Source organism: Myotis myotis, unplaced genomic scaffold (assembly GCF_014108235.1).
Source record: "Myotis myotis isolate mMyoMyo1 unplaced genomic scaffold, mMyoMyo1.p scaffold_m19_p_3, whole genome shotgun sequence".
Taxonomy (NCBI): domain Eukaryota; kingdom Metazoa; phylum Chordata; class Mammalia; order Chiroptera; family Vespertilionidae; genus Myotis; species Myotis myotis.
The window spans coordinates 22,019,356-22,044,391 of record NW_023416335.1 but is presented as its reverse complement, the minus strand read 5'-3'; the positions used below and the strand labels follow the sequence as shown (position 1 = coordinate 22,044,391).

The 25,036-nt window shown below is 37.8% G+C and overlaps 1 protein-coding gene across 5 annotated transcripts in view; it reads right to left on the bottom strand.

Annotated features, from left to right (window-relative positions):
* Positions 1-25,036, bottom strand: part of ADAM9 (ADAM metallopeptidase domain 9) — a 102,547-nt gene that overhangs the window by 6,092 nt on the left and 71,419 nt on the right. For 2 of the 5 annotated variants that reach the window (XM_036298857.1, XM_036298855.1), the window contains 4 exons: positions 13,911-13,991; positions 13,245-13,350; positions 3,803-3,944; positions 2,203-2,290 (listed from right to left, as the gene is read on the bottom strand). In XM_036298857.1, coding sequence (XP_036154750.1) covers positions 2,203-2,290; positions 3,803-3,944; positions 13,245-13,350; positions 13,911-13,991 — 417 coding nt within the window. Of the gene's footprint in view, positions 1-2,202; positions 2,291-3,802; positions 3,945-13,244; positions 13,411-13,910; positions 13,992-18,479; positions 18,618-25,036 lie in introns of those variants that run through there. The other 3 variants (XM_036298856.1, XR_004966028.1, XM_036298858.1) reach the window with 3 other exon arrangements.

Here is a 25,036-nt window from a genome sequence, read left to right as displayed (position 1 = left end):
GAAAAAATTAAACAAGACCTAAATTAATGGACAGACAACTAGCATTCATGATTTCAAGACTCAGTATTGTCAACTCAACGTGATCAACAGAATCAACACAATCCCTATCAAAGTTCCAATAGCCTTTTTTCGAGAAATGGAAAATTAGATTCTCAAATTTATAGGAGAAGGAGAGATGGGAGTAATTGCTTCATGGGTACAGAATTTCTGTTTGGGGTAATGAAAAAGTCTTACAAAAAAGACAGTGGAAATAAATGCACAACATTGTGAATGTAATGCCACTAAATCATACACTTAAAATGATTATAATGGCAAATTTTATAGCATATATATTTTACCACAACAAAAAAATATGTCAAGGTTGAGAAAAAACATATATGTAATTTCTAACTTGTATAGGTAGGGACTGTGTGATTATCCTGTATATGTAGTGATATGGAATAATCTTGAATATATATAATTAAGGAAGAAAAGAGCATAATCATTTTTGTTTATTTTTTATTAGGGAAAAAGGAGTAGTATAGGGAAACTCCATGTATATAAAACATGAGGAAGGATATCTAATCAGTTCATTCCACAGAAATTGGAAAGACTTTAAAAGTCTGACAATACCAAGTGTTGACAAAGATGTAGGTTGGCAGGAATGCTCATACACCACTGACAATTCAATCACCCCATGGTATAACCTACTTGGAAAGCAATTTAGCAATTTCCAATTTAATTCTTATATGACCCTAGGTCAGTGTTCTCTAATAGAATTTTCTGCAATGATGAAAATGTACTATATCTGTGCTATCCAATATAGTAGTCAGTGGTCACATGTGATCTATTGAGCATTTAAAATGTGAATGAGGAATGAAATTCTTAATTTTATTTCACTTAAAATGAAATTTAAATAGCCAGTACTATATTAAACAGTGCAGTCTCAGAACTCACATACATACATGAGAAGACATATATAATGATCATCTTAGCCATAATCTGGTAATCAGAAATTATTACCTACTAATTTGGTAATTAGAAAATGGATTTTAAAATTGTGTGACAACAGAAAAATGGATTTTAAAATTGTGTGGTACTTATATAATGTAATATCAACAGTGAAAATGAATGAACAAGGTCTACATATATTGATAGGGAAAAATCAAAAAGTAACGCTAAAGGGAAAAGTAAATTGTAGATCAATGTATAAAACATCAAACAAAACATTATACAAAGTTTTGAAATATATAAAGTAAAATCAAATTTTCCTATGTGGGATATAAAACTGATAGCAACAAATAAGCAAATAAGAAAAATAAAAACTCACAGACACAGACAACAGTATGGTGGTTACCACACGGGAGGGAGTAGGAGGGTAGAAAAGGGTAAAGGGGATCAAATATATGGTGATGGAAAAAGATCTGACTTTGAATGGTGGTCATACAATGTAATACCCAGATGATGTATCAGAACTGTACACTTGAAACCTATGTAATTTTATTAACCAATGTCCCCCTCAACAAATGTAATTTAAACATAAATTTTAAAAATATAGAATTACAAAGTAATATTATATATGTCTTAGGAATATATGCAGATCAGAAAAAGGATGTCATTATCCCAATACTTCCTAATACATTCAGAGGAGGAGTGATTACTGGTCCCATTGCTGAGACAATTAAGTGTATTCCAGTTCCATACCAGGTCTGTGGTAACATGCCTACAGAAGCCAGGCATTGAGAACAGAAAGAGAGCAGACATAGAAATAAACAGGGATAGCATGGGGCCCACGTCATTTTCCAATCTTGGTTTCAAGGCAAGGCATTCTTATGATCTAGATGTCTTCCCTCTCCTCTGAGCCAGGGACCCTACTGGTATTTCCTTAACTAACCCAGAGACCACCTATAGATCACATTCTTCAATTCTTAAGATTTCTCAATCTATGTGACAATCATTTTTTAACCTTTAAAAATGTGAAACCAGCCCAGCTGGTGTGCTTCAGTGATTAAGGGCTGATCCATGAATCAGGAGGGAACAGTTCGGTTACAGGCATATTTCTGGGTTGCAGGTTTCATCCCCAGAGAGGGGAAAGGTGTAGGAGGCAGCCAATGGGTGATTCCCTCTCCCTTCCTCTCTCTGAAGTCAATAAAAACATATTTTTAAAATAAATGTGAGACCATAATAATAGTAAAGAAATACAACTTTTCATTTTAAACTTACAGCTGCTCTGGGCGGAGTCACTGGAGAAACATGTCGAGGAACACTTACTGGTTGTCTAGAAACTTTTCCTTGATTTTTGCCATCTGACCTGAAAGACAGAATTACTTTTGAGCTAAATGAAGTTTAAAATATTTCTACATCACGTATTACGCATACCTTGCATATTCCCAAAAACAGAATAATGATGTTGGTAGAGGTGATTATGATGATCATGATGACAGATAAATTTGTCCCAGCATTTTTAACAGCTTTCACATATTTCTAATCCCTACAGTACTAGAAAGTTTTATTAACCTGTTTCACAATGAAATGAAATTCTGAGAAATTATAAAATTTTGGTCAATGAGACTAAACTTTGACTTTTCTCCTCAATTCTTCCTAAAATCAGAGAAGAATAAAAGCATACTCTTAAGCTACAAAATTTAATGTAGTCACTCTAAGAACTAGGAAGTTCAGAAGGAGCAAATGATAAGCTGCAAATATATCAGTTGACTTTCAAACATGCTGAGGCAAAAGCAAGTCAGCTAGGAAGAGGTGTATAGGAGGTAGCTAAAATTTCGGAGATGCAGATGGGGAATTACATGATTTGGTCAGTCTGAAGTGTGTAAGAAAGAGAAAGAACAGATAGGAAGATAAATCTGTTGTAGACTATGTTAAAAATTAAAGCTCACATCAGGATACTCTACGAAAACACTCTGTGTGAGAAAAATAGAGCAATGAAGTAAAGGTAAGCAATCAAGGAGGATATGTATATTTTGAAATCATTAACATAATAAAACTTATTACTAAGTAATTACACAGTGCCAGTTAATGTGCTATGGGTTTTACTTGTTAATACTTTATTCATTTAATCTTCACATCAACTTTAAGAGATAGGTATTATTATTGCTATTATTATTATTTTAGAAGAAGTAAAATAAGAGTTTTACTATTCAAAGAGTTTCATTATTCCAATTCATAATTCTAACAAATAACAAACTGGAGCTTAAATTTAGAGCTGATTACAAGGTCCATGCTCATCTATGCTACATTCTATTGCCAACATATAAATGATAGTTGAGAGATAGTAGTACAAGTGTTAAACATACAGATTAGATAATGTTAGTTGTCTGAATTATGACAACCCTTTCTTCCACCAAAACTTATTTCTTAAAAGCCTATAATTTACAAATCCTCTTTCCCCAAACTGTGATTTGAACAGTTCTTCCTCTGTGAGAACTGATCCTTAAAACAGACATGGAAGAAAAATTTCAACATTTACACTTTTAAATCTTTATTGTATATTTTAATCTCTAATTAAGAAGTCCAAATCAGAAACTGTAGCCCAAAATCCTACTTATCCCACTATCAAACATCAATGTTAAGCAAAATGAATTCTAAGGGCCATTTTCAGTACATACAGGCTGGTTACCATAACACTTTCCCCTCATCATTTTAAGAGGTAGCTGAATCATCATTATCCTTCTACCCCTGCTAATCATGTCCAAAGAATAGAGAGAAAATTTAGAACCCTATTTTTAAACCAGCCTCTATGATATGACTATCATCATTATAATTACTTAAATTATATTATATGAATTTAGAAAAAAAATCTAAGTACTCATATGTTTGTGATCTCTTCTTTCTGAAGCAGCTTTGCCGTAGTTGATTTCTCTTGAAGAAGACAAAAGCAGCAAGCACGATAAGGGGAACAATTAAGAAGAAGAATACTAGAAGTCCATCCCTCAGTGCAGTATTCTTTTCTAGAAAGAAGAATTTATATTAACGATCATTAAATTAGAAGTTAACTCATATTAACTAGAACATAGTAGGTGATTATAAATGTTTTACATTAATTTTCAGATTGTTCAAAAGTTAAACTGATATAAATTATATACACAGAGAAGTCTGCTCATACTTCATCCCTGCCCACTTCTTGCCTTCCCCAGAAGAACCATTTATTAATTTCTTATATTATCTCACATTATTTCTTCATGAAAATATAAGCAAGAATAAAGTATGTTATTGTTGTCAACCTTTGCTTACATAAAAGGTAGAATACCATGAACCAGCCGTGGGCAAACTACGGCCCGCGGATCCGGCCCATTTGAAATGAATAAAACTAAAAAAAAAAAAGACCGTACCCTTTTATGTAATGATGTTTACTTTGAATTTATATTAGTTCACACAAACACTCCATCCATGCTTTTGTTTCGGCCCTCCGGTCCAGTTTAAGAACCCATTGTGGCCCTTGAGTCAAAAAGTTTGCCCACCCCTGCCATAAACACTACGTAGCATGTTACTTTTTTCACTCATCTATATATCTCCCCAAACCATACATTGAGGACCACCGCATCTTCTGTACAGTTATACAGAACTACATTGCAAGGATGTCTTATAGTTTAATGAACCAGTATCCAACTGATACTTTCATTTTTCTAATCTTTTGTTATTAAAAAATGCTATAATAAATAACCCTAAAATAATGCTATTGTTATTATAATAACAATGGGTGCTGGCATATCTATAGAATAATTTCACAAAAGTAGAACTACATATCAGAGGGTAAATGCATTCATTTTTTAAGGCACTGTCAAATTGACCACCGTAATAGTGGTTACAATTTACCACACCAGCCAGCAATATATAAGAATTCATCACGGCCTCACCCACTGGGTCAAACTTGTGCATGTTAGCCAAACTGGTAGGTGAAAAATTATATCTTAAATCATTTTAACTTGCATTTCTTTTTTTTACACTATGAGTTGAGCAACTTTTCATACTTAAGGAAATGTAATTTTTTTTCTGCTCAGTCCTTTGATTATTTTACTGGACAATGGTTTTTTTCCTTCTCAATTTCTAAAAGCTCTTTATGTATTAGGGATATTAGCTTTGTCTATGTATGAGCTGGAAGCATTCTCCCCAATTTGCCATTAGTCTTTCAATGCTTCTCTCCAAGCTTAAATTTATTATTCTTGGATAGTTGAATTTATCCACCTCATTTTTTATGGCTTCTGGATTTTATCTTACTATACTTTTAAAAATTCACTAATTAACATTAACTTTATCTGTTCCATGGTCTTGAGGGAAAGGCTATAGTAAATATGAACAGGAATGATACGCTGTAAAATTTTTCCTCACAATTTTAAGTTTTTAAAAGTACCAGAAATTACTTTTAAAAGTTGTATGACATTACATGAAACAACATTCAACCCAATTAAAAATATAGAAATATTAAAGCAAGCTTGATTATATCATTTCATACCTACTAATTAGTAGACAAAATTTTTATTAAAGCATCCAACATTGGTAAGGTTATGTTGAAATTGGTACCTTCATACTGTTGGTAGCATTACATAAATTCATTTGGAATTTTTATCAAGAACTATAAAAAAGATTATACCCTTCAACCTAGTAATCTCATTTCTAGCAATTTATCCTCCAACTGGAAAAATATGCATAAGTATTAAGATATACACTACACTGATACCGGTGCATATAAAAACTTAGAAACAATTTTATTAACCAATGTCACCCCCAATAAATTAATTTAAAATAAATAAATGTGGCAGAATTTAAATGTTAAAAAACTTAGAAGCAACCTAAATGTCTAATAATTACAAAACAGCTAAGTCAAGTTATGGCACATCCATTCGATGGAATGATACAGAGCCATTAGTTCTGACTTCTACTTCTAGTCAAGGTGAAGTAACAGGGACCAGATTTATCCTGACAGCTGTAATAACCACAAAACCAGGCAAAATATGTAAAGCAAACACTTCAAGACACTGAGCATCAGTAAATGAAAAACAATGATACCTGAGATAGAAAATGAGTAAGAGTTTGCTGCCTACTGAAAGTTAACAGATCATGATGAGGAATGAGGAAACCCATGTAAAGCTCAGTGATCTCCTTAAGTTGAGGAGATGGAGCTGGTTGTCCCCAAAGCAGCCAGAGTTCATTTGGCAAAGAACCAGAAGGAGGGAGCTGCACAGACAGAACTTGAGAGCTCTGCAAAGGGTTCCTCTAACATCAGCTGAGTACTGATCTACATATGCATAGAAGGAAACCACCTGAAGCCACAGAAAAAATGACCTGTAAGAATTAGTGAGAACATATCCCACAACTCACACAGGACTGGGGAAAGTGCCTGTTCCTACCATCTCTGGTGGGAAACTCCATAATTACTGTGGCATTGAGTAGAATAGACAGAAGAGGTTTGGTCTCAGTAATAAGGCAAATGAGCCCAGGCTAAATGCTACGCTGGTCCTCCCTGAAGAGCTTAAAAGCAAAACCCAAAGGATCAAGCTATAAATTATGTTCAAGTAACATAAGCACACTGGAACAAAGTTCATCAATATAAATCCAAAAATATCTAGTATCCAAAAAAGGCAAAATTCACAATTTCTGGCATCCAGTAAAAAAATGACAAGGCATGCAAAGAAGCAGGAAAATATGGTCCAAAATGAGGGGGGCGAGAGGGGGGGAACACATCAAAACTAACCAACTATAGATGATAGAATTAGTAGACAACAACGTTAGAAGTTAGAGCTGTATTACATATGTTCAAGAAGCTAGAGTAAAGATTGAACATGCTTTGTAGAGACATAAAAGATACAAAAAAGAGAAACAAATAGAACTTACAGAGGTAAAAAAAATACAAAGATAAAAATTACACTGCGTGTAATTAATGGCAGATCAGATACCACAGAAGAAGAGTGAACTTGAAAAAGAACAATACAAACTATTCATAATTAAAAAGAGAATAAACAATAAAATAATCAAGGCAAATAAATGAGATGTGAAAGAACTTCAAGTTATCAAATATACATGTACTTAGAGACCCTGAAGAAGAGGAAAGAGGAAAATAGAAAAAAAGTTGCTCAACATCACTCATCATCAGAGAAATACAAATAAATACTGCAATGAAGTACCACTCACACCTATCAGGATGGCTATCATCAAGAAATCAACAAACAAGTGTCGCTGAAGATGTGGAGAAAAGAGAACCCTTGTGCATTGTTAGTGAGAATGCAGATTGGTGCAACCACTATGGAAACATTGTGGAGGTTCCTAAAAATCAAAAAATGGAATTGCCTTATGATCCAGTGGTGACTGCACTTCTGGAAATAAATCCAAAGAAATCTGAAACACTAATTCAACATAATATATGCACCTTGTGTTCACTGCAATATTATTTACAATAGCCAAGATATGGAAGCAACCCAGGTGTCCATCAATAAATGAATGGATAAGAAAGCTGTCACGCATATATACAATGGAATATTACTTGGCCATTAAAAAGAATGAAGTCTTACCATTTATGACAACATGGATGAACCCAGAGGGTATTATGCTAAGTGAAATAAGTCAGAGAAAGACAAATACTACATGATTTCACTTATATGTGAAATCTAAAGAACAAAATAAACAAAATAGAAACAGACTCATAGATACAGTGAACAAACTGACAGTTGTCAGAGGGGAAGTGGGGTTGGAACTAGGTGAAAAACGTGAAGGGGTTAAGAAGTAAAAATTGATAGTTACAGAATAGTCAGAGAAATGTACTTACAGCATAGGGAATATAGTCAATGATATCATACACATACTTGAAATATCAAGGGGACCACTCTGAAAAGTGCACAATTTTCTAGCCACTATGTCGTACATCTGAAACTAATACAGGATAATAGTGAATGTAAACTGTAATTGAAAAAAATAAAAAGATTCTGGGATTTATAAGGGTCAGGCCAGAAAAACTTCTTTACTGAGGTCAATTAATATCTAAATGTACTACATATGACATATCTGTGCATATAATTCAATAAAGCACCTCATTATTATTAAAAAAAATTTTAAGACAAAATGGCCAAAACTTGAAGAAACCTATAAAAGCACAAATCAAAAAAGTTTAACAAATTTCAAGCATGCCAAGGCACATTATAGTCAAATACTAAAAATCAGAAATGAAGGAGAGAACCAAGATGGCGGCATAGGTTAACGCCGGAGTTTGCTGCTTTGAACAACTACTTCAAAAGTGAAACCAAAAAACGGAAGGGACATCACCCAGAACCACAGGAACGCTGGCTGAGTGGAAGTCCTACAACTAGGAGGAAAGAGAAACGCATACGGACACTCAGAGGAGGCGCGGTGCTGAAGTCAAATTCTGAGGTGCGGAGTGCGCGAGCGGGCTGGCGGCGGAGGGCGCGGTTGGCGTTTTCAATCGGGAGGGAGTCGCAGACTCTGAGCTCCAGATCCGGGCGAGTCTCTAGCGACCCAGACTCAAACGGGAGAAGCGGGACTGTCTGGCTTCGGTCAGAGCGAGTGCAGCTTTCTCTCCGAGCTCTGCAGCGGGTGCTGGGACTCAGAGAGGCAGAGCCCCTGGGGACAGGACTGAGAGCCGCCATAACTGCTCTCTCCGGCCCACCCTGTTGATCCTGTGCGACCCGCCCCGCCCAAGCCCTGCACAGAGGCATTTGCCGGATAGCCTCAGGCAAAGGCTAGATTAGCACCTCCCTAGAGGACAGAAGTTCTCTCACTGCTGACACAGCTGATTCTCATAGCCACTTGGCCTGGAGGTCAAACCCTCCCTGGAATTAGCTACAACAATCAAGATTTAACTATAAGACTGCGAACAAAGACCACTAGGGGGTGCACCAAGGAAGCATAACAAAATGGGGAGACAAAGAAACAGGACAAAATTGTCAATGGAAGATATAGAGTTCAGAACCACACTTTTAAGGTCTCTCAAGAACTGTTTAGAAGCCGCCGATAAACTTAATGAGATCTACAAGAAAACTAATGAGACCCTCGATCTTATATTGGGGAACCAACTAGAAATTAAGCATACACGGACTGAAATAACGAATATTATACAGACTCCCGACAGCAGACCAGAGGAGCGCAAGAATCAAGTCAATGATTTGAAATGCGAGGAAGCAAAAAACACCCAACCGGAAAAGCAAAATGAAAAAAGAATCCAAAAATGCGAGGATAGTGTAAGGAGCCTCTGGGACAGCTTCAAGCGTACCAACATCAGAATTATAGGGGTGCCAGAAGATGAGAGAGAGCAAGATATTGAAAACCTATTTGAAGAAATAATGACAGAAAACTTCCCCCACCTGGTGAAAGAAATGGACTTACAGGTCCAAGAAGCGCGGAGAACCCCAAACAAAAGGAATCCAAAGAGGACCACACCAAGACACATCATAATTAAAATGCCAAGAGCAAAAGATAAAGAGAGAATCTTAAAAACAGCAAGAGAAAGAAACTCAGTTACCTACAAGGGAATACCCATACGACTGTCAGCTGATTTCTCAACAGAAACTTTGCAGGCCAGAAGGGAGTGGCAAGAAATATTCAAAGTGATGAATACCAAGAACCTACAACCAAGATTACTTTATCCAGCAAAGCTATCATTCAGAATTGAAGGTCAGATAAAGAGCTTCACAGATAAGGAAAAGCTAAAGGAGTTCATCACCACCAAACCAGGATTATATGAAATGCTGAAAGGTATCCTTTAAGAAGAAGAAGAGGAAGAAAAAGGTAAAGATACAAATTATGAACAACAAATATGCATCTATCAACAAGTGAATCTAAGAATCAAGTGAATAAATAATCTGATGAACAGAATGAACTGTTGATTATAATAGAATCAGGGACATAGAAAGGGAATGGACTGACTATTCCTGGGGGGGAAAGGGGTGTGGGAGATGCGGGAAGAGACTGGACAAAAATCGTGCACCTATGGATGAGGACAGTGGGTGGGGAGTGAGGGCGGAGGGTGGGGCGGGAACTGGGAGGAGGGGAGTTATGGGGGGAAAAAAAAGAGGAACAAATGTAATAATCTGAACAATAAAGATTCAATTTAAAAAAAAAATCAGAAATGAAGAGAAAATCTTAGAGGGTAAAAACACACATTACAAACAGAAGACACAAAAAAAGATGATGGGAAAAACTATGTAAGCTGGAAGACAATGTAGGAACATCCTTGAAGAAGTAAAATGGTGATAAAACTTCACCCGAGAATATTTTACCCAGTTATTATTTGAGGCAAAATACTTTTTCATATACACAAGAGCTAAAATATTTGTCACTGGTAGAACTGCATTATAAGAAATGTGAAAAGAAGTACTACAAGCAGAAATTAAATGATAGCAAATAGAAATGTGACTTTACACACATACACTCAAATGAAGAGTACGGTAATGGTAACAGTGTGAGAAAATATAAAGATTTTTTCTATTACTTAAATATCTTCAAAAGATAATCAACTGTTTAAAGCAAAAATAGTAACAGTGTATTGTAGGATTCACAGCATATACAGAAGTATATCATCAATACCAAAAAAGGCAGAGGGAGATAAATGGAAATATACTAAAGTGGTACAATATCACATGAAAAGAAACTGTGATAGAAAAATATCAATATGTTAGATCTAAACCCAAAGATATCATAATCTAATTAAATATATTCAGATGAACTCACTCAAAAGGCAGAGATTGGCAAACCAGATAAAAAAGCAAGACCCAATCATATGCAGCCTACATGAAATCTGCTTTAAATATAAAGACACAAAAATAGGGTGTCCCCCCAAAAATGTATACACACACTTTGAATAATTATAAAGATAGTGTTTATTAAAATACTAGTACATTTCATTTTCAAAATTGAGCTATCAGCTGTTACAGTATGTATACATTTTGGGGGGACATCCTATAGATTAAAAGCAAAAGGATGAGAACAGATTTCCTATGCTGACTAATCAAAATAGATCTGGAGTAACTATATTAATATTTAATTTCAGAGCAGAATATTACCAGGTATAAAGAGGGCTATTTCATAATAATTTAGGAGCCAATATATAAAATGGCAGAACAATCCTAAATGCTTATGTACCTAGTAACAGAGTTTCACAATACATAAAGCAAAAACAAATAGAACTGCCAGGAAAAATAGGCAGATTTGCTCTTATAGCCAATAACTTCAGTATTCCTCTCTCAGTAATTGACAGAACAAGTATACAGAAATCAGTAAGTATATAAAAGACTTAAACATCTGTCAACTAACAGGAACTAATTACCTATAAAACACTGCACAGAATTATAGCAGAATACAAATTATTTTCAAGTGTATACAAAACTTAATTACTAAGATAAACCACCTTCTGAGCCATAAAACAAGTGTCAAGAAATATAAAAGAATTCAAATCATACAAAGTAGGCTCTCGGAAGATAGTGGAATAAATCAGAGATCAATAGCACTAAAATTTCTGGAAAATCCCACAGATACTATAAAACAAAGTAACACACTTCTAAATTATTCATGAGTCAAAGAAATAAAAAGTATATCAGTTATTTTGAGTTGGATGAAAATAAAGGCACAACATATCAAAAGTTGTGGGGTACAACAAAGCAGTTCTTAAGGAAAACTGATAGCACTACAATGCTTACACTAAGGAAAAAAAGGTCTCAATTCAAATACCTGATTGATCTTCTAAAAAACTAGGAAAAAAAGAAAGCCAAAGTAAACAGAACAGGAGAAAATACTTACAAAGCATTTTTCATAAAGGACTTGTATGCAGAATAAAGAACTCTCAAAACCCAGGAAGACAAACAACCTAACTAAAAATGAGACGATTTGAATAGACATGACACCAAAGATGATATAAGCACATCTTTGATGATGATCAACATCATTAGTAATTAGAGAAATACAAATTAAAATCACAGTGAAATACCACTACATTCCTACCAGTATTGCTAAAATTACAAAAACTGATCACACCAAGTATTGGAGAGGATGTGGAGAAATTAGAACCCTCATATACAGCTGGAGAGAGTGTACATTGGTACAGCCACTTTGGGAAACAGTTTGGCAGTTTCTAAAAATGCTAAATATAAACCTACTCTATGAGCCAACCATTCTACCTATTGTTTACCCAGGAGAAAGAAAGCATATCTTCTCAGTAGGAAGATACTGGTGTCAAGGAGCTCATTCATAGTCTATAAGGGAATAAAAAATAAGTAGTATATCAGTAATTACTATAGTATGTGATAGTGCTTATAGTAAAAGGAGAATAGGAAGGGCATGTTAATTCAGAGTTAGGCAGTCAGGGAAAAATTCCTAGGGGAAATAAGGTATAAACTTAAATCTGAGTAGCAATTAGCCAAGTTCCAACAATACTACATAATAAAAGGCTAATATGCAAATCAACCGAACAGCGGACCGACCGGTCACTATGACACGCACTGACCACCAGGGGGCAGACGCTCAATGCAGGAGCTGCCCCCTGGTGGTCAATGCGCTCCCACAGGGGGAGCACTGCTCAGCCAGAAGTCGGGCTCATGGCTGGCAAGCACAGCTGCGGTGGTGGGAGCCTCTCCCACCTCCACAGCAGTGCTAAGGATATCCAACTGACAGCTTAGGCCCGCTCCCCGCTGTCAGTCAGACATCCCCCGAGGGCTCCCAGACTGCGAGAGGGCACATGCCAGGCTGAGGGACCCCTCCTAACACCCCACCCCCAAGTGCATAAATCTCATACATCAGGCCTCTAGTGTGAATATAATATGGTATGAAAGCCCAGAGGTAAAAGAGAGTAGTAGCTTATTAGAGGAAATAAAAGAAGTTACAATATCTTAAGCATAGTGAAATGAGGTTGGAAAAGTGAATCTAGGAAAAATAATGCAGGGCATTTAAGCCATGTTATGAATTTTTGTACTTCATTCTAATAGCGATGCAGAAGCACTGAATTTCAAGCAAGACACTGGCATAATCAAAACTGAATTCTTGAAGGAAAACACTGAAACTCTGTAGTGTGGAATGTGGATTAGGAAGCAAGATGGGAAAGAGGGAGCCTAATTAAGAGGCCATTACGTAAGACCAGGCAAGAAATTGAAGGTAATCAACAGGGATGAAAGAAATGGAAACATCTGTGAAAAATTTAGGAGGCAGAACCAACATAACGTTTAAGTGCCGTGAGAAGCGTGGGAGAGGAACAAGGATGCCCAATATCTGACATGGGCCACTGGGAGATCACACTAATTTTCTTCTATGTTACTTGCCATTATATGTAGGTCCACTGTCCACACTTCCTCCGTATCCTTTAGTCTCACAATTTGGGGGAGCCCAGCCATTTTCACAGTGACAATTCTTATTGCTATTACATACCTTCAAAACAAACAAAAGACCATTTTTGTTCATTGTGAATGTTGTTCTAAATCATGAATTCTAGAATAGAAACCAAGAGAAAGAACTAAATTCATGCAAATTCATAGACACTCTTTAAGAATAAAAAATGTATGAGGTATATAAATGCACCAATCTAAAAATTTAAAAATCTTGGGAAGTCTCACATAACCCTTACTGCAGCGGTTCTCAACCTGTGGGTCACGACCCCTTTGGGGGTCGAACGACCCTTTCATAGGGGTCGCCTAAGACCATAGGAAAACACATATATAAATACATATTGTTTTTGTGATTAATCACTATGCTTTAATTATGTTCAATCTGTAACAATGAAAATACATCCTGCATATCAGATATTTACAGTAGCAAAATTACAGTTATGAAGTAGCAACGAAAATAATTTTATGGTTGGGGGTCACCACAACATAAGGAACTGTATTGAAGGGTCGCAGCATTAGGAAGGTTGAGAACCACTGCCTTACTGGGATTCCTCATTAAACAGCATTACTTCCATGAACAAGCCAAAAGAGAGCATGACTCACCCCATGTCCATGACACTTCTTCTGAATGTCACAGTCATAATTCAGAACAGAAGCATTTACACATTGGAAATTTCTACAGATCTGGGGGGGAAATGAAGTAATAAGAAAAACTGACAAATTAATAAAACTAGCCAGGAAAAAAAGACCTGGTCATAGATAATTTCATTGTTTAGGAACTCTTTCAAACTTTTATTTTTTAATATAATTTATTTATTTATTTATTTATTTATTTATTTATTTATTTATTTATTTATTTTTATAGAAAGGAAGGGAGAGGGATAGAGAGTTAGAAACATTGATGAGAGGGAAACATCGATCAGCTGCCTCCTGAACACCCCCTACTGGGGATGTGCCCACAACCATGTACATGCCCTTGACCGGAATTGAACCTGGGACCCTTCAGTCCACAGGCCGATGCTCTATCCATTGAGCCAAACCGGTCAGGGCTTTTTCAAACTTTTAAAGAATAGTTATTCCCATATTATATATTTGCAAATGGAGAAAAGTAATTAAAGTTAATTAATTGACATATAACTAATGGATCAAAAAGGGCAAAGATGATACAAAGGCCAAAAACAATGATAAAACTATAATATGTCCTTCTATACTAAAATAGATGTGAAAATCCTAAGTATTCAGATAAAGAAAACGACAGAATTTCTCGTTTTTTATTTCAGGACATTAAGTTTGAAGCCAAAGATGAACTACCTGGGACCACAAAAAAAGGAGCTTAAGAGTTCTCCTCTTCCACTTTTTTCACTCTTAATGTTTAGCCTCTCCCCTAAATAAAAATGTTGAGTAAATATATCAAAAATATATGTCTGAAGTAACACCAAACCGAAAGCCTGCTCACAGTGCCAGGGTCTAGCCTTTAGCGGAGGCCAGAAAGGATAGGATCCAGCCCATCCTATTTCACTGCTGTACACAATGTTCGGTGCTTGGTTCTAGCAGTGTGTCAGCATAGGCACGCACACCAAGCATTTCCTATCCTTCTTGTACATAAATGTTAACATATTATGACAACACAACAAAATGCAAAGTTAAAGGGCCTAATGATATATCTATACATGTTAGTACTAACCTGGAGTTTAAAGTCAATATTTTTCCAACAACAACAACAAAAAGCATGTAGGGGTTTGAAAGCAATAATGATACATTTTTCCTGGGGGAAATCAGTAGATACTATTTTTATTCTTGATGTTGGTGGGAAAAATATACTAATGTGTTTTTCTTGCTATAAAAAAACCCAGAAGTACTTTAATGGGGAAAAAAGATAAGTCACTGCCACACTGAACTCATACACACACACACACACACACACACCACAAACATACAATTTTTTCAATCCAGGAAGAGAGTAAGATAAGGTAGGAAATATTTTTTAAAACAGTAAGATCATATAAATAGGTTGAAACATTAACAAATTCAACTGTGCCAATAAAAGCCAAAGCCCAACCAAATTATAAAAATACAATATCAAAACAGAATATTTATATTATATTGGGATACAAAAAAACTTTTCTAAGCATGAGATGAAACCAAGACAAAACTGAAAGATAGTTTAAAGTTTCTTTATGGCAGAGACAAATAAGAAACTGTAAAAAATATTTGCAACATAACTGACAATTAACATTCTTTACATATGAGGAACCCTTAAAAACAATAAAAAATGACAATGCAACAAAGAAAGAAAAAAAGATGTGAATGTGGACTTAACAGAAAAAAAAATACATAGAGGTAATAAAAATATAAAAAGATGACCAAGAAGAAAAATGCAAAATAAAATAATGAGGCTGTGGGAACCACACCAGGTCCCTGGATGGTCAAGGCCAATGGGAGCACAGAGGCCTTGTTATCAACACACCAGAATGGCCAAATGCCACTCTGGCATAAGCCTAATCAAGATGTCCAAGGACTCTGAGCCTGGGAATCCTAATCAAGCCAAGATACATGAGCATGTGCAAGGACACACGGTACACTCTGCCCTTCTGTAGCCAGTGTGATTGATGTAACTATTGGCACGAAGCCTTCTTTGTCTAAATAGTGTAAATTAGGTTACTGACCAGCTAGTCGGATGGAGTGAGAAGTCTGTGAGAGAGCAGGCGAGCAGAAGAAGAGAGCTCAGCGAAGCAGAGGCGACAGGCACAGAGAATGTAGCTCCTATGTGTGCAGGAGAGGCTAGGGAGCTCAGATACTGCTATACCAGCCAGTGTCTGGCTGCTTGCCTTTAGTTTGCTGTGAGGGCTGTTCTTGTCTGATGGCTATATGGCCCCTGGCTTCTGCAATAAAGACTCATTCTTATGTACCCACAACCGATCATGGCTTCTCCGTTTGCCCCGCTGCCAAGAATTGACCTATGTCTCTGACACTTGGTAAAGGAGGAACTTAGACTAAGTTCCCAAAAGTTGTATAGTGGGCAGGGTTCAAGCAGGAACCAGCCCTGACGTAGTCGAATGGGAGAATTTAGAAGAATACATGGACTGAAAGTCACCCAGAACAACTCAGACCAGCAGAGCTGTGCAGGGCTCCGGCTGTGCTCTGACAGAGGCTTTCTGTCATCTAGTCAGGATGTCAAAAATTAAAGAGATTAGAAACACACAATGTTAGCAAGAGTGTGAGAGAAAATAAGACACCCTTATGTACAACTAGTGGAATGGAAGTTGCCACCTTACTGAAAGGTAAATTGGCAGTGCCTATAAGATTTTTAATGCATATCTCTTAATTTAAAAAAATCGACTAGAAATCTATCCTACAGAAGTACTCACAAAAGTAGGTGAGAGTAAATGTAGACGAGTGTTCGATGCTACTAAAAAAATAATAAACTAGACGACAAAATAAGAATGTGAAGGGTCTGAATATGTAATTATCAAACACTATATGTTATAAGCAAGAATATACTATCTTCAAATGCACATTTATCAAAAATGAAATACAGGGTCAACTCATTAAACCTGGATGTTTCATTCCCAAAAATGAGCAGATATTAAACCCAGCACCAAACCTGAAGCATGCCCAATTTCCAAAGCAAATAGTCATGTTTGTAGTCAGTAAATCTTTTCACCTTCTCTCACATCACAAAAGAAAATGGCATAAGATGTGGTGTATATATGCAATGCAGTACTACTCAGCCTTAAGAAAAGATGAAATACTGCCAATTGCAACATCAATGGACCTTGAGAATATAAGCAAAATAAGTCAGAAAAAGTTAAGAACCATATGATTTCATTCATATATGGTATATAAAACTGAAAGCAACTAATGAATAAATTTTTTAAAAATTCATAAAAACAGACAAGAGTATGGTGGTTACGAGAGGGAAGGGTGGGTTGGTAAAAGCTAAAAGGCGTCAAATACATGGTGACAGAAGATGATTTGACTTTGGATGGTAAACACAATACACGTATTGTGTACAGGTCACGTATCATAGAAATGCACACTTGAAACCTATATAATCTTATGAACCAACTAAAGGCCCGATGCATGAAAATTTGTGCAAGAGTAGGCCTTCCTTCCCCTAACTCCTGGGACCGGCTTCTCTCTGGCACCCGGGACCTGGGCTGGCTTCCCTCCTCCGGCCGCCCGCAGGTACCCGAGACCCAGGCTAGCTTCACCCAGGCCACCCGCAAGCACCCAGGACCTAGCTGGCTTCCCTCTGGCCCCAGCTTCATCAGGAAGGACATCTAGGATGACATCTGGAAGATGTCTGGTCTAATTAGCATATTACCCTTTTGTTATTATAGATGTTATCCCAATAAATTTAATTTTAGAAAAAGGCATATTTTGTTGGTTATAATTCTCAAACCAGCCAATCAGCACTTTTTTTTTCTGTTACAGTAAGAGCTTCAGAGAAAAATCTCACAACTTTGGTAATGTAGATTTTGACGTCATCAAGCATTCCAGTAAACTGTATCAGCACTGTCATGAATTCTTCCCACAAGAGAGTCCCTCAGCCTGTGAATGTCAACAAAAGTCTCCAAATGTCAACAATATTCTGATCTTAGTCAAGATGACAGAACACTCCCCAAATCACTTCTAAAGAACAGGATATTAGCTGTCCTTCATTTTTATCATGTAAGTTTTTAAAACAATACAATACATGCAGATGGTTAAAAAAATCAAATAATAGTAGTGATAAAAGTGCTTATGATAAAATAACTCTATGACCCATTTCCATCCTGTCTGCCATCCTGGCAGTCTAGAGACAACCACCCTTCCTTGGGGTAATTCTCTCCCTATTTTAAATTAGTATCCTATTAGTTGATTTCTCTATTTTAGACATCATCAATTAATATCCTTATAATAGATAAGAATTTTGCTTTCTAACAACCAACCCAAATGCCCCTCCTTTAGCTTCTCAAACTAAATATTGCTTAATATGTATACCATAATATTGGGATATTATCCACTCAATACATTACATGTCACTATTACCTGAGCAAGTTCATAACTAGGTCAAGGCAGACAGGGGAAGCTGATAATTGGAGATCCAAGTATTATCTGTATTATCAATAAAGCGGCTAACCTGACTAAGTTAATAATGAACTGGGCTTCCTAATTCTGCACCCCAAAATCAAACTTACCTGCCTAGTCACAGGCTGCTCTGGACAACCACAGGCCTCCCCCCACAGAAGCAGAGCCTGCCTTGCTAAATGTACTGCATGGTTGAGAGAGCAGACCAGAATGCACCCTCTCTGCAGACAGGGAGATCTGAAAAGAGAAGACAGAAGAGACTGAGCCACCCCTGCCCAGTGTCTTCTCACAAACTCATCAATTGCAACTGTCACTCTGCATCTCTCAGAGTGAAGGAGAAACAGTGAGGCAGGGAGTGTTATTCATTTTTCTCCAGCTTTATTGAGTTATAATTGACATATAACAATTTGTGAGTTTAAGGTATACATGTTGATTTGATAAACTTTATTTTGTGGAATGATTACCACAGTAGGCTTAGTTAACAGTTCTATCACTCCACATAATTATCATTTCTTTTTTGTAGTGAGAACATTTAAAATCTACTCTGTTTAATCACCATGCTGCATATTAGATTCCAGACCCTAATTATCTTACATCTGGAAGTTTGGACCCTTTTACCAACATCTCCCTGTTTCCACCACCCCACCCCTCAGCCCCTGGAAACCATTCTACTCTGTTTTTGTGATTTTGTCATTTTAAATTGCACATAGAGGTAAGATCATGCACTATTTGTCTTTCTCTATCTGACTTATTTCATTTAGCATAATGCCCTCAAGGTCCATAAATGTTATCTCAGATGGCAAGATTTCCTTCTTTCTCATAAATAAATAATAATCCACTATTTAGATTACTTTAATATTTTGGCTACTGTAAATAATGCTGCAATGCACATAGGAATAAAGATAACTCAAGATCCTATTTTCATTTATTTTGGGTATATAGCCAGATGTGAAATTGCTGGATCAGATGATAGATCTATTTTGAATTTTTTGAGGAAATTCTGTACTATTTTCCACAGTGACTGTACCTATTTACATTCCCACCAACAATGCACAAGGGTTTCATTTTCTCTACATCTTCATGAACACTTATCTCTTATCTTTTTAATGTTAGCTTATATAATAGAGATGAGGTGATTATCTCATTGTGGTTTTGATTTGCACTTCCCAGATGATTAGTGATGCTGAACATTTCTTCATGTACCTGTTGGTCATTTTTTACCTTCTTTGGAAAAATGTCATTCAGAGATCTTCTGCTCATTTTTAATCAGATTGTTTGGTTTTGGGCTATTGAGTTGTATAAGTGCCTTACATATTTTGGATATTAACCCCTTATTGAATATACTAGGGGCCCGGTGCATGAAATTCGTGCACTGGGTATGTGTGTGTGGGGGAGTGTCCCTCAGCCCAGCCTGCCCCCTCTCACATACTGGGAGCCCTCAGGCGTTGACCCCCATCACCCTCCAATCGCAGGATCGGCCCCTTGCCCAGGCCTGACGCCCCTGACAGAGGCGTCAGGCCTGGGCAGGGGACCCTCATTTCCCCCCATCACTGGTTCTGCCCCCAGCCCAGGCCTGATGCCTCTGGCCCAGGCGTCAGGCCTGGGCAGGGGACCCCCAGACCCCTCCGATTGCTGGCTCTGCCCCTTGCCCAGGCCTGATGCCTCGGCCAGAGGCGTAGACCCCCATCACCCTTCGATCGCCTGATTGGCCCCTTGCCCAGGCCTGACGCCTCCGCCAGAGGTGTCAGGCTTGGACAGGGGACCCCCATCTCCCCCCGATCACTGGCTCTGACCCCCACCCAGGCCTGAGGCCTCTGGCCCAGGAATCATGCCTGGGCAGGGGACCCCCATCTCCCTCTGATCGCTTGCTCCACCCCCCGCCCAAGCCTGACGCCTCTGACCCAGGCTTCAGGCCTGGGCAAGGGGACCATCATATCCACCCAATCCCCGGCCCCGCCCCCCCAGCTCCCCGTGGTTGCAGGCTCCGCCCCTGCCCAGGCCTAACGCCTCTGGCCTGGGCGTCCAGCCCGGGCAGCAGGGACCCACAGCTGCAGCGGCCCCGCGATTGTGGGCTCTGCTTTAGGCCCAGGCAAGGGACCCCTAGCTCCTGGGACTGCCAGCTTCGACCGTGCCCAGCTCCCATAGCTGGCTCCACCCCTACTTCCTGCTATCACAGGGCGGAAAAGGCACCTGATTCTCTGATCATGGCTGGGGGGCAGGGCAAAGGCGGCCCCAGGGCCGCCTTTGCCCTGCCTCCCAGCTCTTAGCTCCCCACTGGGTTTCCGATCACTGTCAGTGGCAGGGGGCTTCTTCCTGCTTTCCCTTTCGCCTCCCTGCATTGTGCCTACATATGCAAATTAACCGCCATCTTGTTGGCAGTTAACTGCCAATCTTAGTTGGCAGTTAATTTGCATATAGCCCTGATTAGCCAATGAAAAGGGTAGCGCCGTACACCAATTACCATTTTTCTCTTTTATTAGTGTAGATAATTTAAAAATATTTTATCACATTCCATAAGTTGCCTTTTCATTTTGTTCTATATTTCTTTTCTTATACAGAGGCTTTTTCATTTGATATAGCCCCACTTCATTATTTTTGCTTTTGATGGTTGTGCTTTTGATGTCACATAAAAAAATATAATTGCCGCCCTAGCTGGTTCGGCTCAATGGATAGAGCATCAGCCTGCAGACTGAAGGGTCCCAGGTTTGATTCCAGCCAAGGGCACACACCTGGGTTGCGTGCTCAATCCCCAGTAGGGGGCGTGCAGGAGGTAGCCAATCAATGATTATCTCTCATCATTGATGTTTCTATCTCTCTCTCCCTCTCCCTTCCTCTCTAAAATCAATAAAATATTTTTTTTTTAAATATATATTATTGCCAAGCCCAACGTTATGGAGCTTTCGCTCAATGCTTTCTTCTAAAAGTTTCAGTTATTATGTTTAAGTCATTAATTCATTTTAATTTTTGTAAGTGGTGAATGATAGGAGTCATTAAAATATTTAATAGCATGTAAATATCCAGTTTTCCCAATACTATCTATTAAAGAGATGACCCTTTCCCTATTGAGTAAAACTTGATTATTAAATATTAGTTGACCATATATGTGGGGATTTGTTTGAGGCTATTCTGTTCTCTTGGTCTAGGTGTCTATTTTTATACCAATAGCTTACTGTTTGACTACTATAGCTTTGTAATATAGTGAACAGAAATTGTTATGCCTCCAGTTAGGATTGCTTTAGCTATTTATGATCCTCATGATCCCATATAAATTTTAGGATTATCTCTTCTATTTCTGTTAAAAATGCTAATGCAATTTTTATTATATTGTATGTACAGATGGCTTTAGATAGTATGAAAATTTTAACAATATAAATTCTTCCAATCCATGAACATGGGATATCTTTCCACTTACAGGCATACCTCGAAATTATGCATGTTTAATTACAAGCCACTGCAATATAGTGATTATCACAATAAAACAAGTCACACGAATTTTTGGTTTCCCAGTACATATAAAAGTTATATTTACACTATACTATAGTCTATTAAGTGTGCAATAGCATTATGTCTAATAAATATACATACCTTAATTTAAAAATACTTTTTTGCTAAAAAATGTTAACCATCATCTAAGCCTGTTGGAAAAATGGCGCCTATAGACTTGTTCAATGCAGGGTAGGGTTGCCACAAGCATTTGATTTGTAACAAAAAACAAAAAACAAAACCCACACCAATATCTGCAAAGTGCAATAAAATGAAGCACAATAAAATGAGGTATGTCTGTATTTGTGTCTTCTTAAATGTCTTTCATTAAAGTCTTGGAATGTTCAGTGGTCAGATTTTTCATCTCCTTGGTTAAATTTATTCATAAGTATTTCATTTTTTGATGCTATTGTGAATGGTACGGTTTTCTTTATCATTCAGATAGTTCACTGTAATGTAAACACATGCAACTAATTTCAATATGTTGATCTTGTATCTTGCAGCTTTACCAAATTCATTGATTTTTGGTAACATTTTTGGTAGACTCTATAGAATTTTCTATATAAAAGATCATGTGATTTGCAAACAAAGGCAATGTTAATTTTCAATTATAGTTGAGAAGCCTTTTATTTCTTTTCCAACCTGAATTCTCTGGCTACAACTTCCAGTACTATCTTGTTTCTTGGTACTTGTCTTGTTTCTTATCTTACAGAAAAAGCTTTCAACCTTTTACCACTGAGTATGATATAAGCTGTGGGCTTGTCAGTATGGCCTTTATTGTGTAGAGGTACATTCCTTCTCTACTCAGTTCGTTAAAAGGTTTTTAACATGAACAGATGTCATATTTTGTCAAATGCCTTTTCTGCATCAATTGAGAGAATCATATGATTTTTATCTTTCAGTCTATTAATATGATGTATCACATTTACAGATTTGCTTATATTGAGCCATCCTTACTTTCTAGAGATAAATACAACGTGATCCTGATGTATTATCTTTCTAATGTGCTAATATTTAGTTTGCTAATATTTTGTTGAGAATTTATGCATGTATATTCATCCAGGATATTGAACTGTAATTTTCTTTTCTTGAGTGTTCTTATCTGGCTTTGGTATCAGGATAATGCTGACCTTGTAAAACAAAGTTGAGATGTGCTCTCCTCTTTGAATTTTTTTTTTTTTTTTGAAGAGTTTAAGAATTGGCATTAATTCTTCTTTAAATCCTTGGTAGACTTCACCAGTTAAATGACTTTGTATTAGGCTTTTCTTTGTTGGGAGGTTGTTGATTACTGAGTCAATCTCCTTACTTGTTATTGGTCTGTTCAGACTTTCTATTTCATCATGATTTAGTCTTGGTAAATTATAAGTTTCTAGAAATGAATTCATTTATCCTAGGTTATCCAATTTGCTAGTATATGATTTTTCATAGTGTCCATGATTTCTATCTTTGTTAAAACTTTTCATTTTATTCATGTTCTAGAGGCCCGATGCACGAAATTTGTGCAAGGGATTCGGCCCTCGCAGCCTCAGCGGCTTGCCTCAGCCCTCGCAGCCCTGGCTTTGTCTGGAAGGTCGTCCAGAAGAACGTCCGGAAGGTTGTTCGGCTGTCTGGTCTAATTAGCATATTACACTTTTATTATTATAGAAGATTGCTTTCCTGATCTTGCTAAATTGTCTTTCTATGTTTTCTTGTAGCTCAGTGAACTTCCTTAAAAACAACTACTTGAGTTCTTCATTAGTAAATCACATATCATCATCTCTTTGGGACCAGTTACTAAAAAATTATTGTGATCCTTTGGTAGATCTGAAGTTTTGGATTGCTGTCTTCACATCTGAAGTAGCAGTCAACTCCTCCAGTCTTTATTAACTGCCATCATGAGAGAAATACCTTTCTTCAGCCCAGCTAGGCATCCTGAGGCTTTCTCAGCCTTCTACAAATATGCCTGCTCCATACTTCTTGCTCCCTCTGGGGCAGAATTCTTAGGCCGTCTTGCCTTCTCTCGATCTTGGAAAACACCAAGCCAAGTGATGACAACCTTTTTCTTTCTGTTTTGTTCTGTTTTGTTTTGTTTTGTTTCCTAGTTGTCTGCAAAGGCTCACTCTTGCCACCGCTGTCAGGGCATATGGGGTGCCCATGTACCACTTGGAGGGATCCACAGGCAAGGCACCCCAGGCACTTGTGCATGGGCTTTTTGTGGAGTCTGCTAAATAGTTAGTAGGCTCTGCATTATTTTAAAGTCCTCCACGAGTCCTATGCCCCTCTCCCAGTCTCTTCTCACCCCTCAGTCATGCAGTTCCCAAGTCAGTGCATTGGGAGGGGTAAGAAAGAATGCACAGGGCACAGCTGGGGAAGCCAGGTGCTCACTGACCTGCTCTCATTTTCCCCATGGGAGAAATCATGAGCTAAAAAGATCTCCCCTGCCCTAAGCTGTGCCACCTTGGGTAAGGAATGATATGAGTAGAACTGCTGTAGGCAGTTAGACAGACATGAGCAGAGCAAGGACAACGGGCCAGGTATAGAAGGTCACCAGGATGGAAAGCCCCAGGTGCCTAGCAATGGACAATCAACTGTACTGTGGGGCCTCACCCCCAGGGTGATTGTTCCTCCCCTAGCATATCACTGGTCATGCAGTTTGGATCCCCTGATCTTTCCTCCCTAGAGATAACATCTAGGCCTCAGTTGTATTTCGGCTCCAGGCCCAGATAAGCAACAAAACCAGCCTCAGCCAACCTCAGGACCAGCTGCATTGAATAATGAACTCCTGCCCTAGTGCCAGCCAATCAATCAGTGGAGACCACAACTCTGAAAGAACACACCTGGAAAACTGCTGAATATTCTATTAAGATCCTTCCCTGGGCCCCCCCCCTAAAATCTGCCCTTAAAGCCCTTAGGCTGGAGGACCAGTGTGTTCTCCCTCCCAGGAGCACACCCATGCCTTTCCCTCACCCTTCTCCTCTCACCCCCAGGCACGTTACCTTTAGCTTCACCACTCCCAAGCTCCAAGGGCCCTTCCTTTACCTCTATAACTTGTTTCCTGAGCCCATTTTTTCTAGGAATTACTTTTTCTACCTCTATAATTTACCCAATAAATGTTCTCTACAGTTTGGGTCTTGCTCTGAATTCTTTCCTAGCCAGAACCCAAGTACCGAGGTTGCTGAACCAGTCAGACAAGT